At 31.5% G+C, this 17,399-nt stretch overlaps 1 protein-coding gene across 1 annotated transcript in view; it reads left to right on the top strand.

Annotated features, from left to right (window-relative positions):
* Positions 1-17,399, top strand: part of Neurl4 (neuralized E3 ubiquitin protein ligase 4) — a 119,757-nt gene that overhangs the window by 71,854 nt on the left and 30,504 nt on the right. Inside the window, exons 17-19 of the mRNA XM_035352353.2 lie at positions 3,528-3,686; positions 4,052-4,231; positions 12,628-12,709. Coding sequence (XP_035208244.1) covers positions 3,528-3,686; positions 4,052-4,231; positions 12,628-12,709 — 421 coding nt within the window. The remainder of the gene's footprint in view (positions 1-3,527; positions 3,687-4,051; positions 4,232-12,627; positions 12,710-17,399) is intronic.

Genomic DNA, 17,399 nt, shown 5'->3' with positions numbered 1-17,399 from the left:
TCACTCTTGTATAAATGTTGTCAATCTATTCTTTATGATGTTTCTTTAAAATTTCATATGATACTATGAATAAAGAAACTGAAGTGTAAAGGCATAAATTGGTCACTCTTGTATAAATGTTGATATGGTGGGAAAAAAAATTGGTGCCAAAAGAATCTTTCTTGCTAATATAGGAAAAAAAGATTCAGAAAAAAAGGGCAAGGCTTGTTAATTCCGTTTCCCAAGAAGCGGTCAGTTGTGGCCAGCTGCATTTTCTCTTTTCGTGGGGGTTGAAAACACACGTTTTGCTCATTCAGAGGCAAATAGTTCTAAGGGGCGGCGATTATTTGAAAGAGTTATAGATTAGAAACATTCCGCTTTGCGTGGGAAAGAAAGGGTCCGTCATCTTGCTGAGAGTTCTGAATTTTCTTGGAAATTTCGTCATGGTTTATCACCTGGTTGTAGTTGGCTAAAGGGGGTGCACGTTTCGTTAAGATTGGTTAAATTTTTAATTTTAGTGTTGTTTGAGCCAATAGTGATTTTGAGGCGTTTCTTGGTGAGTGTCAACCAAGTTTTCTTAAGTCATTGCATGAGAGGCAGGAGCAGACATTTGGACTGAAAAAAAGTGATTTTAGGAGGAAAAAAAAAAGAGAAATGCGGCAACCCTTCGGGGGTTGACTGTGGGTTGCAGTTAAGGGATATTACCATGTCCCCTTGGTTCTGGTTGCGGAGGCCTGTCCGAGGCCGTTTGGAGTCTCATTGTGATAGACGGCGGCGAAGTGTTTTTCCTGTCCTGCGGCACAATGTTATTGGTTTCATAATGGTGGTTTTTTTAGTAGAAAGAGACAGATTTTTCTTATGGCATGGAATATAGAGTAAGGGCACGTCTTCTTTTCCCATTAATCCCGAATTCCTCACGCCGAAGATACAGATTTTGGGATGATAATACTGAATAAAAGGAGTGGCTGCCTTTTCAAGTATTTTTCTGAAGGTTTCACTCTGAAGATGCAGATTATTCCAGAGATTATTGACTGTCATCATCTCCTCTTGTCTGTTTGTCTGTTTTTATCCACAGCGTCAGCACGAACATTTCACCGGATGATTTTAGAGTTAAAATGCTATCGGACAGAGTAGTGCTGGAACTATTTGAACTATTTTGAACTGATGAAAATTTCCCATTGTACTTCCCATTGAACTGACTTCAGTATCGGTTTTCCTGACAATGACGAAGTTCTGGCAGTAATTGTTTCAACGTTTTATGACTGGATCGCTGCTCCTCGAGTCGCTCAGACTTGTGTTATGCTGAATTCATGAGTGTACATTTTTATTTTAATTTTTGCTTTTCTTTTATAAGTAATCATTAGGATTTCGGAAGAATTAAATCCTAACACCTTAGCTGACCTTTTATATAGATTAAAATTAGGATTCTGCTACTAATAAATTAATTAATAGTTGAGAAAGTTTGATGAATAATTAATAGTTGAGAAGATGATAGTTATGTCTTTTTTATATGTTTAATTGTTATGAGTTTAAATTGAGTACATATTTAAAGGATTAATATGAGGCATTTCACTATGATTTTTGTATTAATGGAATAATGTTTAAAATGAGATTGATACGGAAAAAAAAAACTATGAGTAACTTTTAAAAAGATTTTGTAGGGGTAGTCTGGCCAGCTATCTTAAATTATAATGTGTGGGAATATTCAGTAAATGTGTTTCTTATTTTTAATATTGTACGTTTCTTTGAGTTAACTGTGGTCTACTGTAAGTCACCCATGTGATCCTTACGGAACATGGTTATTCTATCGAACCTGGGTAACCATATTGCGGTAGTAGAAAAATCAGTTTTAAGAGTTGTGACTATACGATCGGTTACTTAATTTATTTTGATTTGATGGGTAGACTTCTTAAGTGTGAGATGTACCTTTCCCTGGTGTTTTGAAGAGATCTGAGTGGTATTTTAAGTGTTAAGTCTTTTATGGCTATCTCTAAATTTGTATTTGAAATTTATGTGTTTTCAGGTTAGAAATCTGAATTAGTTTTATGGTTTAGTGAGAGATAGCGTGTTAATGATTTTGATGTGGAAATGCATTTTTACATTTTGTTTTGACAATCTCTCTCTTTTTTTTTTTTTTTTTTTTTTTCCAAAACACCAGGGAGGATATTTTCATTATTTCTTTGATATGAAGTTTAAGATTTTGATTATGTGAGAGTAGTTACTTAGTTTATTATTATTATTATTATTATTATTTTTATGTCGCGGCACCAAAGAGAAAGTTAGTTAAGAAGTCAGTTAAAAGTTAAATGAGTAAATGAATTGAAAAGGTAATTTTTTATTTTTTTTTTCTACGTAACAATACTTGTAATGGATCTTATTTTTTTACCTCTCATTCCTTCCTTTCTACAATTAATAACTTTCTGTAAGCAAACTGGATATAATATATTCAAGTTGTAGGATTATGCAGTGTTTATGAAAATTAAATTCTCAAGGTGAAAAAATTTCTTTGGTCAAATTTATAAGTAATTTAAGGTATAGTTTTGATATTTGAATATAGTTTTTACTACAAAATTATTTGTAAACACATACAGTATTACATTATTGTTATACTGTAATTGCCTTTTTGGATGAGAAATTAAATCAAATTAAGAAATGTATTCAAATGAAAGGTTAGCTTTCATTTGGTTGTAGAGAAAGGATACTGTGCAACATCTGTGCCAAATAATGTATTCTATAATGATACTGTTGTAGAAAATTTTTCATTTATGAGAAATAATACAATTTTTTTTATTGTGTGAAAACAAGGAATAATTTGATCATTAGAGCATTTATTTATTCTTTTATATGTGATACCTGTATTAGCTTTTATTGACATCAGAGCAGAAATCACCAATAAACTTATTTTACTGTAATTGATATTTGACAGTTAGCACATTATAAACATTATATCGATTGGTACAAATATGAATCTGAAACTCTATAATAAAATAATACTACTAATAAATAGCATATTATAAACATTATATCGATTGGTACAAATATGAATCTGAAACTCTATAATGAAATAATGCTACTAATAAATATATGTCTTTTTTTTTCCCCCCTTTCTTTTTTTGAAATGAAGAAAATCATAAAAAGTAAGGTTTGTGCCTTCTACACAAGATTGTCTTCACACAGTTTATCAATGATTATTATTTTGCAAACTCCCTCGAACAATATTTCTTTTAACGGGGAAGCAAGAGAAACAGGCAATTGTTTGTAAAAAGAAATGCAGCAATACCATGGGTGATCATTTCATGCTGAAGTTAATTAAACTGTAGTAAACATCCAAATATTTTATATTGGTTCATGAAACAATATTCAGAATAAAAATGTACATAATGCAGCTTTCTCAGTGCTGTCAGATTGACTTTGAATAACAACAATACAATATATTTCTTATATTTGTTTATTTTATATTATTAGTGAATACTCCTTTATGGTATTTTTGCTGTTTAATTGTAATTTTGGTTTCTTCATTCTAGTTTATCTTTTCTTTTTCATTTTAGATTAAAATTGATAACCTTCATTCTGATTGGTCAGGGTCAGTACAAATTGGTGTTAGCACTCAAAGCCCAGATCAAGTATGTCTACCCATATCTGCACTCTCAATGAGGCGTGGTACTTGGGTGATAAGTGGAGATGCAGTTTTCTATAATGGTATGAAAGTAAGTAGAATTTCTTTTGGCAGTTTTTTATTGCAAGATTTTATTGCCTTTTAAAATAATTTTACACATAGCTTTTTGCTGGCATAAATGCCATTATACTGAATTTTTCATATTTATATGTTAATAAACATAAATGAATTATTATGTAAAGAAATAATCTTTAATGTGCAGTTGACTTCGAAATTCTTTTATGGTTTTTCCTGAGCTGCATTTGCTGTCATTTTTTATACAGGGATTTTTAATTGAATAAAACCTAAAATTTGTATTTTTATTATATATTTACTTGCTTGTTTTTATTATGTCATTAAGATAAAAATACCTATGAAATGAATTCCTAAAATTTGAATTTATTTTCTAATTTATAGATAAAAGCTAAATATGGTCCTAGCTTAAATACTCTGAAAAGTCGAAATAAGATAGGAGTTCAAATAGACCATGAAAGAAACCTTCATCTGTATGTGAACAATATAGATCAGGGCATTGCAGCTGAAGAAATCCCTCATCCTGCATTTGCTGTTGTTGATGTTTATGGACAGTGTAATCAAGTAAGACTAAGTTATGTATTACATTTTCAATATGTTTTATTTAAGATTTGAAATTTTGTTTGGTTTTGATATTATCAGAAGCTAAATTTTTATGTTCTGAGTATCCACATTCAGTTATGGCGTGTTTTTGATACATTTATGTGTATACTTGCAAAAATAGACATTCCATATGTATATGCAGCACATGTGTTTGAAAATATGTGATTTATACTTATTTAATTTAACCACCATTCTTCCAATTGGTAGTTTTACCCATTTAGTGCATTTGCTTTTCTCATAATAAATTTATATGATACTGTGGAGTTTGATGGCTGATGAAAATGAAAGCTTTGGATTTGTTCAGAAATAATAGCATTTTGCTATATAAAAGAGAATGCAAAATTCTGATTCTGTGAAAATGTGCATACTAAAAGATGAAATTTTTTGGAGCTATAATGCCAAAAACTGTAAGTAAAGTATTTGATTGCAGGTAGGAAATTGGTTTGAAGATAGCCATATTTCCTTTATAACAGCTATTCGCTTTATCTGTTGTTGAGCAAAGGAATAGATGTCAGCTCAATTTTTTAAAGAACTGAGATTTTTGACAAACATAGTTATCGATTAGTGCAATTACCTTCAATAAGCATTCATATCTTCCATGGAAAGAGAAGAATATTAAAATTAAAAAGCATCACCAAAATAGACTTACCTGCTCACAAGATGTAAAAATAATGTTGATTGTGCGCTCTTTTAGCTATTGATGATCATTCCAAATAGAATGTGATTGTGATGGCTGAAATCTGAAAGCACACACACACAAAAAAAAAGGAACTATAGTAAAAATCTGATTGTCTGACTTTACCAGAATGTTTTAGTACTAAAAAAGGAAAATTACAGAAATGATATACTTGTAAAAGCATCTTGAAACATACATATATAGATCTATTGTTTGTAATCCCACTAAAACTAATAATCACATCTAAAACGTAAGTATAATTACACAGCTTTCTTTCAGAAATGTTGCTAACCCAGGGCTTCAGCATTGTGCCTAACATATTATCCCAAGAAATCATCCTTGCAACTGGACACATCCTTATAGAATCTTTTCCAGTAAGCCATTTTCGGCAAACAAAAATTGTTGAAAGATAGTGGAATTAAGAGTGGATAAGTATCACTTCAGTCATCATAAACAGTTTTAAGATCTTCACCATCTACACCTAATTAATTCCCCAATAAATTGGTTTTTTGTAAAAAAAAAAAAAAAAAAGATATGTCAACTGCTAGTTGTCTTTCTCTTGTATTTTGGAAAAATGATTAAAATTTGAGACACCTGCCTTCTATGGAACAGCATGCAGCAGAGTATTTTCAAAATTATGAGATCCACTCATAATAAATGTCGGATAAATGGATATGATATGTATGATATCTGAAAACTGAAAAGCAGTTGTGATGCAACATGAAAAATTATTATAAGCAGTTTAAGTTTTTTATGTGCTTCATCCATAACTTCATTGATTATCTAATTAAATATAGAGAGGTCTGTTTCTTCAAACTTTTGCTGGTATACTTTTGGGTACTTTTGGTGGCTTAACATTGGTGGGAAGGCCACACATTATGCAAGTGCTGGCTAGTGACACATTTTTCAGTGAAATGACGTTTGAGAACATTCATAACACACCGTGCAATGTGTGGAGGAGCCTATCTTGCAAAGATTGTGTGTGCAAAGCACCGAAGGGGAACAGATGGAAGCACAGATGGAACAATTTCATTCTGTAACAGCAATGCGCATCACTGTCCGGTGATTGAGCATGTCACTGGACCTGTAGAACTTAACTCCTCGAAGAAGTATTAGCCGAGAATAAATGGTGCAGAAAATCCAAACCATTCCTTCACTTTTTGTGAATGCAATGGAACCTCTAAGATAGGGCATGGATTTTCTGATTCCCAAATTTGGCAGTTGTGAGTATTCACTGCACCATCCAAATGAAAATGTGCTTGATCTGTCCAGAGGATATTCCAAAGTATTCTGAATTGACCTCAAAGCAAGCAAGAAACTGAAGTGGGAACCAGAGTTGAGCATCAAAATCATGTTAAAGCGACCACTGCATTAGTGAAAACTTGTAAGGATAATATCGAAGGATATTCCGCAAGATCTTATGTACAGTTGAACGTGGTCTATCCAGAACTTCTGCTATATGCCGGAAGTCTTCCAAAAAGTTTTGCAATTTTTTTAATCACTGGTTTTGCCTTTTTTAATCAGACGGCTCTGAAATAAAGTTCTTTAATTACAGACACTCTGTATTTTTTCTTCCTGAAATCGCATTTTAAACGTAGGCTTTTGACAGGACGTAAATTATTGTTCTTATAATTTTAGAGCAGAAATTTCTTGTTCCATTCGTCTGGCTTCTCTACTGTGAATCGCATTTTTTGTATGTGTAGACTATCTGGAATTTTCATGCATCTGCCATTTGACATTTCTCAAGCTATATAGATAATCAAGTTTTGCTGTGTCAACTTTTTTGATAGTTGAAAGGAATACAGCAGTCATTGACTGCGAAAAGCTAGTTTTGAGCAATGGAAAGTGAACCACAAATTTAATTTTATGGACCCAAAAAATGGCATTCATGAACAAATTATTAAATGGGTTCATTCAGAACTGTGAGAAACCACTTTTTGACTTACTTCACTGAGTTAATGTGGGGAAAAAACCAGCAATCAAAAGAAAAAGACTGCATTGAGGAAATTCTGAAAGCAATACTTGAACAATATCCACTGGCTGTAAAAATGTAAATATCATCCATTTATGTTTTCTTATTCAGAATTTTTTTTTCTTGTTAAATATTTCTTTTTACTATTATTTATGCACAGAAAATTGCATATGAGCTGTAGAAGTAACCAAATAGATATTTCTCACTAGAGTCACCAATGAATTTTCAACTCTTCATGGTGGAGGGGGAGCAAGTAATCAAAAAGTACCAATAATATATTTAATTATTATAGAAATGTCTTTTTCTTGTTATTAGGAAGATATATAAATACCAGAATATTTTCCCCCTCTTTTCTTAACATCTATCTAATTTTGAAATGTCTAACATTAACCCCCCCCCAAAAAAAAACTGAAAGGTTTTAGATTTAAAATTACGTCCAAAGGGGCTTTTTTTTAATGTTTTGTGTGTTACCTTTATACATTAAATATTATGTTCTTTGCACTTAAACCATAAAATTCAGTTCAACAGCAGTATCGCAAAATATTTTAAATGAGCATATCTTTAGACTTTCTGATACCTAGTTCTGTGCAGAGATAAAACAGTTTTTTTAACAATGAGTGTTGCCATTGCTCACTTTTGAATTTTTGAGTATGTTAATCAAAAATTTGTTTTACAAAATATTAAATCGATAATAAAACAAATTCCAAATTTCAAATTTGGGCCCATAATCGTAGTAGGATTACATCATTGGAAATTGGATGGTTACAGGTACTGTTGTTTTATCACAATGCGAGAAACATACATACATTTATGCAGATTCTTCATTATTTAATTTCTTTAAATATTATGCAGGACTCTAACATTTGGTGGCAACAATTTGAAAAGTGATACACCGTTTATAGTGATTCGACGCTAATTTGCAAAACGGAAACAGTAATCCTTCAGGGACAAAGCTCCTTTGAACTAAAAAAAAAATTTTTTTTAAAGAAATGTTTCACTTCTTAAAACTGTTCAACAAGCTAATTTGGTTACAGATAGGCAATCTCTCCAAACTGTCTGGCAAATTCATTAGCCTTTGTCAGAAGCATTTGTCCAAATATTGACAGATTACCCCTTATATGAACTATGGAATCATTTCAGCAATTCTTCAACATCCTTATGCTCAGCGTTTCTCAACCTTTCCCTCATATCCAAATTTTTTTCATGAGTAGAAATTATTGATTATCAGTTTTTACATGTGGTACTAACTAGATGTAGATAAACTTTATTCCCAGCAGATATAAGTTTGACTTCATCCATTTTATATTTTTCAAGTAATGCTCATCTTATCTTCAATACAGAACATTTTATGTTTGCAGCTCGCTATATGAATTCATTTTTGACAGAGAATGCAGAGGGTTAGGTCAAAGAATATGTGAGAATTTTACTCTTCTGGAAAAGATAAAAAAGGAAGATACTTTTACCACTAATGTCTCTTATCCAGTGTCCAATGAGAATGCATTTCTTTTCCCCCAAGATATGTATATTTGCAAAGTAAAGATTCAATAGCCGTTATAAATACTATCCCAAGTCTTTTGAAAGAACTAAAGCATGCAAAAACCCTATTAGGAAGACAGAACTTCAAGAGCATTTATACTCAAACAAAACAAACTAAGGAAAAAATGTCTGTTGTGGACACCACATCTCTTGTATGGCCTCTTAAGTTATACTAATTGTTGCTGCATTTCATTTAAAGTTATTTCTTTGAATTTCGATAGAGATGTATTTCTCATTCAATTATTCAGTTCCCTCTTTGTGGCAAAGCAAAAATGCATAAAAAATCAAACATTTTCATTAAAACTTGTAAAATATAGAAAAACATGAAACACCAAATACAGTTCAAAGAGTTAAAAAAAAAAAATTACAATTAAAGGCAGATTTTTCATTGCACAAAACTGAAAAGTTTGCTTTTGATTCCATTCAGCAAAAAAAGACACTGAGGGTGCAGAAACTGACGTAATTCACTATTCTACTGAGTTTCAAATATAAACAAATGGAGTTTGTTAGGCTTAACTCACCACTTAAACTTTTAAATTGTTGATAATTCTACAGTTATTGCATGCAGATTAACTAAAGGTATAGAAACCTTAACCTGAACATAAAAAATACATAATTCAATCACATTTAAAGCAAAAAATGCACATTTTACCAACATATAAGAATAATATATATATTTGTACACGATTGGTGCAGTCAATTGCAATGGAAAAAGAAGGTGCACAACTACGTGTTACAGTAGTCCCATATACAAAATTTCAGCGTTCTGCGGCTACTCGTTCTTGAGTTTTGCAAGATACATAGTTAGGTACACACAGACGTCAAGAAAAAATTTCTTTTGAATCCATTTTAAGTCCAATTTGCAATCCTTTTTGGTAAAAACCTTCTTTCATTCTGTTCGTATGTACAGATGCCACATGAAAACATCATTTTTGAGGGCGGTTGAAATGAATATTTTCTTTGAAATACGATACCCAAAATTTTTCATGATTACAATACTTCCTTTACTTCGTACAAGGAAGTAAAAATGTTTCATTTCCTAAAAGAATAACTGTATAGTTCCAAACTCATAAGATTCATTTCTTCTTCTTTTCCTGAATAACAAAAATTGCAAATTTTCTATAGCTTCAAGTATGAAAAGAGTTCTGATTACAGTTCAGTGGTGAAAGTACTTAAAATGAAATTGGAGAACTCATGGTTGTTTTTTGTTTCAGTGGTAGTGTTCAGCTTATGGTATCCTAAGGTATGTTTATTGTGTCATAGATCTCCTAGAATTGAGTGTCACACCTTTGCTTAGACCATAGAGTGAGGTGAAGGTGAAGATAAAAGAACAACAATGTAAAGCTCTTTTCCTGTGTAGATTGAATGTGGATTGTAACATCCTTAATGTGGATAATTTTAAGGATAAATAATGTTTTTCAGTAAAACTTGCAGAAAAAATAGGGAATAATTTTAAATTAAAGATTTCTGTACTCTTTGTTATATCTAATTTTAATGCATTTAGAGGTTTGCTCTCATACAAAATAACACTGTATATGAAATAGAACAGGACTATCAATTTTTTCTCATTATATCTGGAGGGTTATTTATAACATGGGTTTATAACAGCAGGGTTTGACTTTTTGTGGCTCAATCTTAGAATAGGCTGCATAATCAATACATTGTTTACTTGTTTTAGACTTGGACACGCCTTTTTCATGACGTAATATTGGTTATGCCTCTTCTTAAAAACAAATGTGCTATTATTTCTTATTTAAAGAAAACTTAAATTATATTTTAACTGAGTTGAAATGTTAGATTTATAAGGTTCTGTGCAAGATTTTTTAAAATATAAATCTACTTTTGTGTGTTGTGTGGTAGTGTTAGCATTTAACACAACGAGTTATCTCTCACAAATGTATTATTAAGATACCAAACAATTGAAAATGATCATTACCAAATGATTGAAAATATTGAATGCATGATTTAAAAATTATAACCATAACTTCTCAAATTACAGAAAAGAATTCTTTTGCTTAAGGAATGTTTTGATTATTGATGAGTATGTCTGATTCGGTGCTTATTGCAGAAGGGATGATTATCTGAATCTGGATTTTTTTTATCAGATGGACTGAAGAGGTACAAAAAGCGTGATTGAGTGGTGTATGGAGAAACATTTGATTGCAAGATCATATAATTGCCCAATTTGAGAAATTGATATGAAACTACTAGAGTGTAAGAGCTGTATAGATGGTTTTGAGTGCATGTGTAGAGTTACTGGAGGCAAATGTAAGCATTGAATTACAAGTCTGTTCAAAAGCTTAACTGTTCATGGTTTGTGTGGTTTGTGAAGAATAAATTGAGTGTGTGTGGTGTTTTGCTAGTTACCTATATGTGGTTGGGTAAGTGCAGGAATGATTTTATACGATCAAAATTATGTATTGCTAAAAATGTGGTGACAGATTGGAAAAGTTTTTGTAGGGAAGCGTGCATAGAGTTATGCTTGAAGAAGAATGTGATGTTTGGTGGGATGCTTGAAGGAGAATGTGATGGGTTGCAAAAGGAGAGGACTGAAGGTAAGTTTCATTTATTATTATTGACTTAATAATATTGGGTGCTTGTCAAAATATGGCAGTTTGGATGTTCGGTAGTTACTTTATTCTGGTAGCTTTATTTTCATTTTGTGTAATTTTTCTGAAAACATTTTTTTTACAACTCGAATCAATGGAGTTGGTTATGTGCGAGTTTCTGCAATTATCCAGATTTCTTTTAAGTGAAAGCAGATTTCTGAGTATATGAGCAATGCAGAGTTTGTTCAATGTCTGATTCTTCAAGTGAAAAAAGATCACTATGTACATGATCAAAGTCAAGGTAGTGCGCAATGCCGAGGTTGTGCATGGTACCGAGTTTGTGCAATTCTCTGATTTTAAAGTGAAAATAGATCGATGTGTACATGGACACTGAGCTTGTGCAATTCTTTGATGTTTTCCAAGGGAATATAGAGCGTTGTGTACAAGGGAAAATGAGGTAGTGTGTGATGCAGAACAGTAATGTAATGTATTTTATGTGCAATGTTTAACATATCTTTTGTGTATTTTAAATTTGTATTGCTGTTTTAATTGTAAATTATATTTGAGACTTTTTTTCATTTAAATTGTATTTTTAATTGTTTGGTTTTGATATGTTGATAATGCTTTCCGGCTTATGATAAATATCAATAGTCCGACGATCTACTCAACAGTAGCAAAACTGTAAACTTTGACCCTATAAGTAACTTTTACCTCATTATTTTAATATGTAGTGTTTGCTATTGTAATTGCATTTGATAATATGAGTTCTTTGATAATATGTGTGTGTGTATGTGAAGCACTGCTTAGTGTTCCAAATTTGTAGTATTTATTTTCTTATATTTTCTTTCATCGTGAGAAAAGAGATTTTTTTATTTATTAATGTGTAGAATTCTGGTATGCCTTCAGAGAATATGACATGATTTAAGAATTTAAGAAACTGATATGAAAGCTGTATATAATGTTCATATGGAATAAAAAAATTTCTATTTTTTTATTAATGTAAAGTTTTAAATTTTTAGAAAATAAGGAAAATTGTTTAGTTGCTGGTTTATAAGGGATTATGTCGTTATGTAGCAATAAGGTAATTTGTAAAAAATGATAAAATTGAAATGTTTCTCAATATGAATTTAAATTAAAAAAAAAAAAAAACTTTTTATTTGTATAAATGTTGAAGCTTAAAAGTCTTTGAAAATACTAAAGCTGTATGAAATACAAGTAATAGAGACTGCGAAGTTGTTTATCATTTTAATAATTGGTAGAATTTGCTTACTGTATCATGGTAATTTTAAATATAAACAATTCATTATACTTTTTTTCAGTAATGCCTAAGCTTAAAGGTTAGAAATGTAAAGTAAAGAATTTGATGTTAATTTACAATAATAAACAATTCATTATTGTTATTTTTAATAGAAAAATAGAAAGTAAGTGTAGCATAAATGCAAGACTACATTGTGACATCACAAGCTTAGTCCCACCCATTTATGGACATCACACAGCTCCGCCTTCTAAACTTTGTTGATGCAGCCTATTCTGTGCTTTTACACTTTTTATTAACTATTCAGAAAGTAAATTATTTATTTATTTTTGAAATTTTAATGTAATTATATCTCTTTTTTTTAAAAAGGTTACAATCACACCTGAACCCTATATATATGAAAATGAAATTGAAAAAGATGACAAAGAAAAGGCTGATGTTGAATACGATGGTAAGATATTTAGCACAATAATAGTAAACTCATTTATGGAATAATTTTCGATATGCTGTCATTTACTTTTATAATTTAAGAATTAGTTTTCTTAAATTTAGTTTTTTAATTGCACTCTAGATTATTTGAATTTATGCATTAAAATATATAATACACATTACTGATGTTAATATTTGGGTATTATGTTTTGGCAGTGAAACTGACATGCATTTTTTGCAGTGTTGTAAAATGCTAGCTGTATATAATTTTACAGATTACCGTATTTGACGGCATATAAGACGCACCCTTATTTAGAGGGCCACACACATGTAGATGTAGAAAAAGTTATGTGTGTTTATTATCCTTTATTGTCCTTTATCCGGGCAAAAAATAGCATTCAGTATTGAAAGTTAACCTGTGTCCTTCACGTACAAGATGCAGGTAACTTTTTTTGAGACTAAATTTAGGAAAAAAAGTGCGTCTTATATGCCGTCAAATACGGTATTCTGTATATTTATAGTAAAAATTTTGAAGGCTAATGAAAATGCCCATACAAATATGGAGAAAACAAGTAAAGAAGGAATTGTGTTGAATGAGAGACTGCGCTACCTAAGCTGTAAATGTGTTCCATATCTGGGCATATGTGCATGGTTTCTAATTCAAGCTATGTATGCATTCAATGGTAGTTGCAGCAAAATATTATTAATATTGTGTATAATTTTTGGTATTTAAAAGAATGTACTACAGTGCAAAATTAATTGTAATTATTCAAGTAAAAATTCTCTCAAGCATGTGCGTTTGAATAATTAGAATTAATTTTGTAGTGTAAAATGTTAAAAATAATAAATACAAGAATAGTTTTTAAGAGCATCAATGCAGATTGTTGTTATTCTTGTGGTATGATTTGCATACATGCTGGCATATTTTATCGCTTTTTTAGTAACAGAATTAGCCTTCATCCTCTCTTCCTGTTTAATTACTTATTGCATTTTTCTTAATTTGATATTATTTTCTGTTATTTTTTCTTTTTTTTTCTTTTTTTTTTGGGGGGTGGGGTGGGGTGGGGGTATGTGACTGATTTTTCATACTGTCAATTGATTTGGATTGCACTGACATGCAGCTAACTTTTTTTCTGAGTTCACTTCTCAAAATATTAACATACCAAATATTGTTGAATTACCTGTCTTATAAATACAGGTGTGTGTAATAAATTCACTGACTACAGATAATCATAGAAAAGTTAGTTATGATGTTTTTTATGCTATTAAGTTAGTTATGATGTTTTTAGTGCTATGTATTGACAAAAAATTTGCTAATTTTTTTCAATTTACTTTTATTATTACATTTAACTTAGTTTTCATTCCTAATCATGACTGCTTCAGTGAAATATTTAATGAGTAAAAAAAGAGATATCAGTGTGTTGATGTTTCAAATCTACAACTGTGATTTTGTTTTGGTACTTACGTATTAATGCAATAACCTCAGCACAGTTTGGTGATTTTTTACAGATGCCAAACTGTGCTGAGGTTTGGCAATTTTTTACAGATAAGTAGAAGTTACTTATTGGGTGCAAGTTGGCATTTTTTTTTACATAAGTTGACAAACAGTATCAGCATTAGCAATTTAAAACACAAATTTTAATTATAAAATAATAATTTTATGCTACATTTAAAAAAAAAACGCTCTTTTTTCTAAAATTTGTTTGCATTGTTCTTATCTCCATGTACACAACAATATGTTTTTGCTTAATAAATGTGAAAGAATTGCACAAACTCGGCACTGCACACAACTTCGCCGTTATGCACCCACTGCCAAACACATCTCGTCATTGTTTATTTTTGCAATTTTGTGGAAAACTGCTGTATTCCTACAGAAAGTTTAACACATTTTTTCATTGCTCACAAATTCCCCAAGTGTATATCTTAAAATTGAGTTTAAAGCAAAAAATCTCGTGATTTATTTAAAAAAAACAGTTGGAACTTAGAATACAACAAAGAGTGCACTGGAAAATGGTGACTTATGCTTGACTGAAAGATCACTTTGAGTGTTGTAGTCTGAAGATTGGTTTTGTACAAAGTGACCAAAATTTGGCACATTCTGAAAATTTAATGACTTCTACTATGTTGGTTGCTAGAATGCATAAGTAACCTGTTTACCACCTTCTCTGTCTAAAACATTCTATGCGGTTTAATTTTTCATTACATCTTTCACAAAGAGAATATTTTCAGAAATTAAATTTTTCATCAAATTTCATTCTTACTGGGGTGTCATCATCATATATTGATTTCACAAGATACTTTATTTACACACACACACACCAAAAAAAAAAAAAAAAAAAAAAAAACTCTTTGCACATAAATGTATACAACTCCACGACCGATTTCCATAGTCTCATCACTTGGCATATGCCAGCTCTGCCTTTGGTTACAAATAATTTCTATAATCTTGATACACCACATCCCCCCTTTATCACAAGTTCAGTCTTTTTGGGGGGTCATCAAATTCTGGTGGCCTAATGCAAAGGTTGTGGCGCAGCTGGTATCTTTGGTGATCTGGTTTTATCAGCAGCAGGTCTGGTGGATGGAAGCTCCTGTAAAACCCTGGGCTCGGAAGAAAATATAGATTTATCTGTCTGGTGCTATTATCTTTGGAAAGTTCTGGGATTCCACTCTTATCAGCTTCTTTGGAAATCGTAAGAGCTGTAAAATGATGTATGCTGTCCATTATCATTAATAGTCCCTCCCTCATGCATCTGGTAGACATGTTGCCACCATAGCTGACTGTCTACATTTATAGTGTAATGTAGCTGTCTATCCTTGGTTTGGTTGGTCTCAAATCTCTATCACCTCTTGCCCTGTTGATAATTTCATACTGCCACTTTATTGCCAACCCTAAATCTTTGGTCTACAAACTTGTAATTTCCTTTTAAAACTCGCTCTTCCACCCTTCTTTTGATCTGTTCTCAATAAGTCAATTCTTGTTCGAATGTCCCTCTTCAGCATTAACATTGTAGGGCTCTGTAGAGTAGTTAAGTTTGGAGCCTTTCTGTGTTGCATTAAAAATGTACTGAGTTTTGCGTCAGAGTTCCTAGATAATTTTGCATGGTTCTTAAGGATTTTCTTACTGAAAATACATACCATTCAGCCAGCCCACTACTAGATGGCTTAAATGGTGCTCAGGTTTTGTATTTGATTCTGTTACTCTGTAGGAGTACTTTAAACTCATATGAAGGGAACTGTGGCTCATTATCACTCACTAACAATATTGGTAGTCCAAACTGTGCAAAAAAGTCATGTAAGCAATCTATTGTTTTGAAAGCTGAGCTTGATTTCATTAAGTAGGCTTCTAGCCATTTTGAGTGAGCATTGGCGATTATAAAAAACATATGCTTAAAAATAGGTCCTGCATAATAATTGATGTGAATGCATTCCATTGGAGCACTCGGGTACTCCCAATGATGCACCTTTTTACCTTTGGAGGATTTAATTTATGTTTTGCACATTCAAAACAGGTTTTGGTAGTATTTTTGATATCCTTATCTATGCCATTCCAAAATACATAGCATCTAGCAGTTGTTTTCATTTTTAAGGTCCCTAAATGTCTGTGGTGCAACTTTTTTAACACATTCTCACAGTATTGTTTTGGAATACAAATGCATTGGCCATATATTGTACAACCATCTTAGAGACTGTACTTCATCCCCCTTCCTTTCAATTCACTGCCACTTTCAAGTATGCATAGCAGAGGACTGAGTTCTGCCTTCAATTAGAATTAAGTCCTGTAATCTTGATGCATCACATGATACAAACATACATGAGTTTGTTGGTAGTCATGACAGAAAATCAGCATGCCATGCTCATTTGTTTTATGGTAAATAATGTCGAATAGGAGTTGACTGTAATGCCAAGCTGTAGTGTAGGAGTCTTGTTGCAGCCAAAACTGGCATGCCTCTCTATTGCTGAAAATTGCAACAAGAGGTTTATAATCTGTTAATTAACATAAATTTCCTACCTTTTAAGTATAGAAATTTTTGTGTTTTGTTTTTTAGATGATCGAAAAGCATTTTTTATGAGCTTGAGAATACTTTTTCTCTATTTCAATGAGTGTTCTGGAGGCATATGCAATTGGCCTTTCTTCTGTCAGGGAGTTTGTGGGAAAGTACCACACCTAACCCTACTGGTGATGCATAGGATACCAATGTTAATGGTAATTTTAGATCATAACACATCAAAACATTTTGTGAACACAATTCTTTTTTTTTTTTTTTTTTTTTTTTAATGTTTAGAAACGCCTACTTACAGTGCTCGTCCAAACCCATTTTGAATAAAAAATCTGATCTTGAAAAAATTTACTTTTGTCCAAATTTAATTTTAGGCCATGAGTTTTACATTTTTGGAAGAAATTTTTTAAAGTATTTAAATGTGCATCGTCAGACCCTGTTACTTGCATGTCATCCATACACTCTTCCATTCCTTGAAAAAGTCTGCCAATGTAACATTGCCAGATTGCCAGCACTGCATTTAGTCCAAACATTATCTCTTGCACTTTTATAATCCCTTCTGTGTGTTAATTGTTAGCAATTTTTGCACCTTTTAATGCTTTCTCCATTGCCAAAGCTATTTTTAAGGTGTCATTTTAAACTAATATTATCCTGTTCAAAAATTCTATCCAGAATAACCCTCTCTCTTAGCCCACTGACAAACACATCTCG

The sequence above is a fragment of the Stegodyphus dumicola genome, chromosome 8 (assembly GCF_044657685.1).
Source record: "Stegodyphus dumicola isolate Sdum_Otavi_A_Nest chromosome 8, ASM4465768v1".
NCBI classification, from domain to species: Eukaryota; Metazoa; Arthropoda; class Arachnida; order Araneae; family Eresidae; genus Stegodyphus; species Stegodyphus dumicola.
This window is presented reverse-complemented; position numbering and strand designations above follow the sequence as displayed.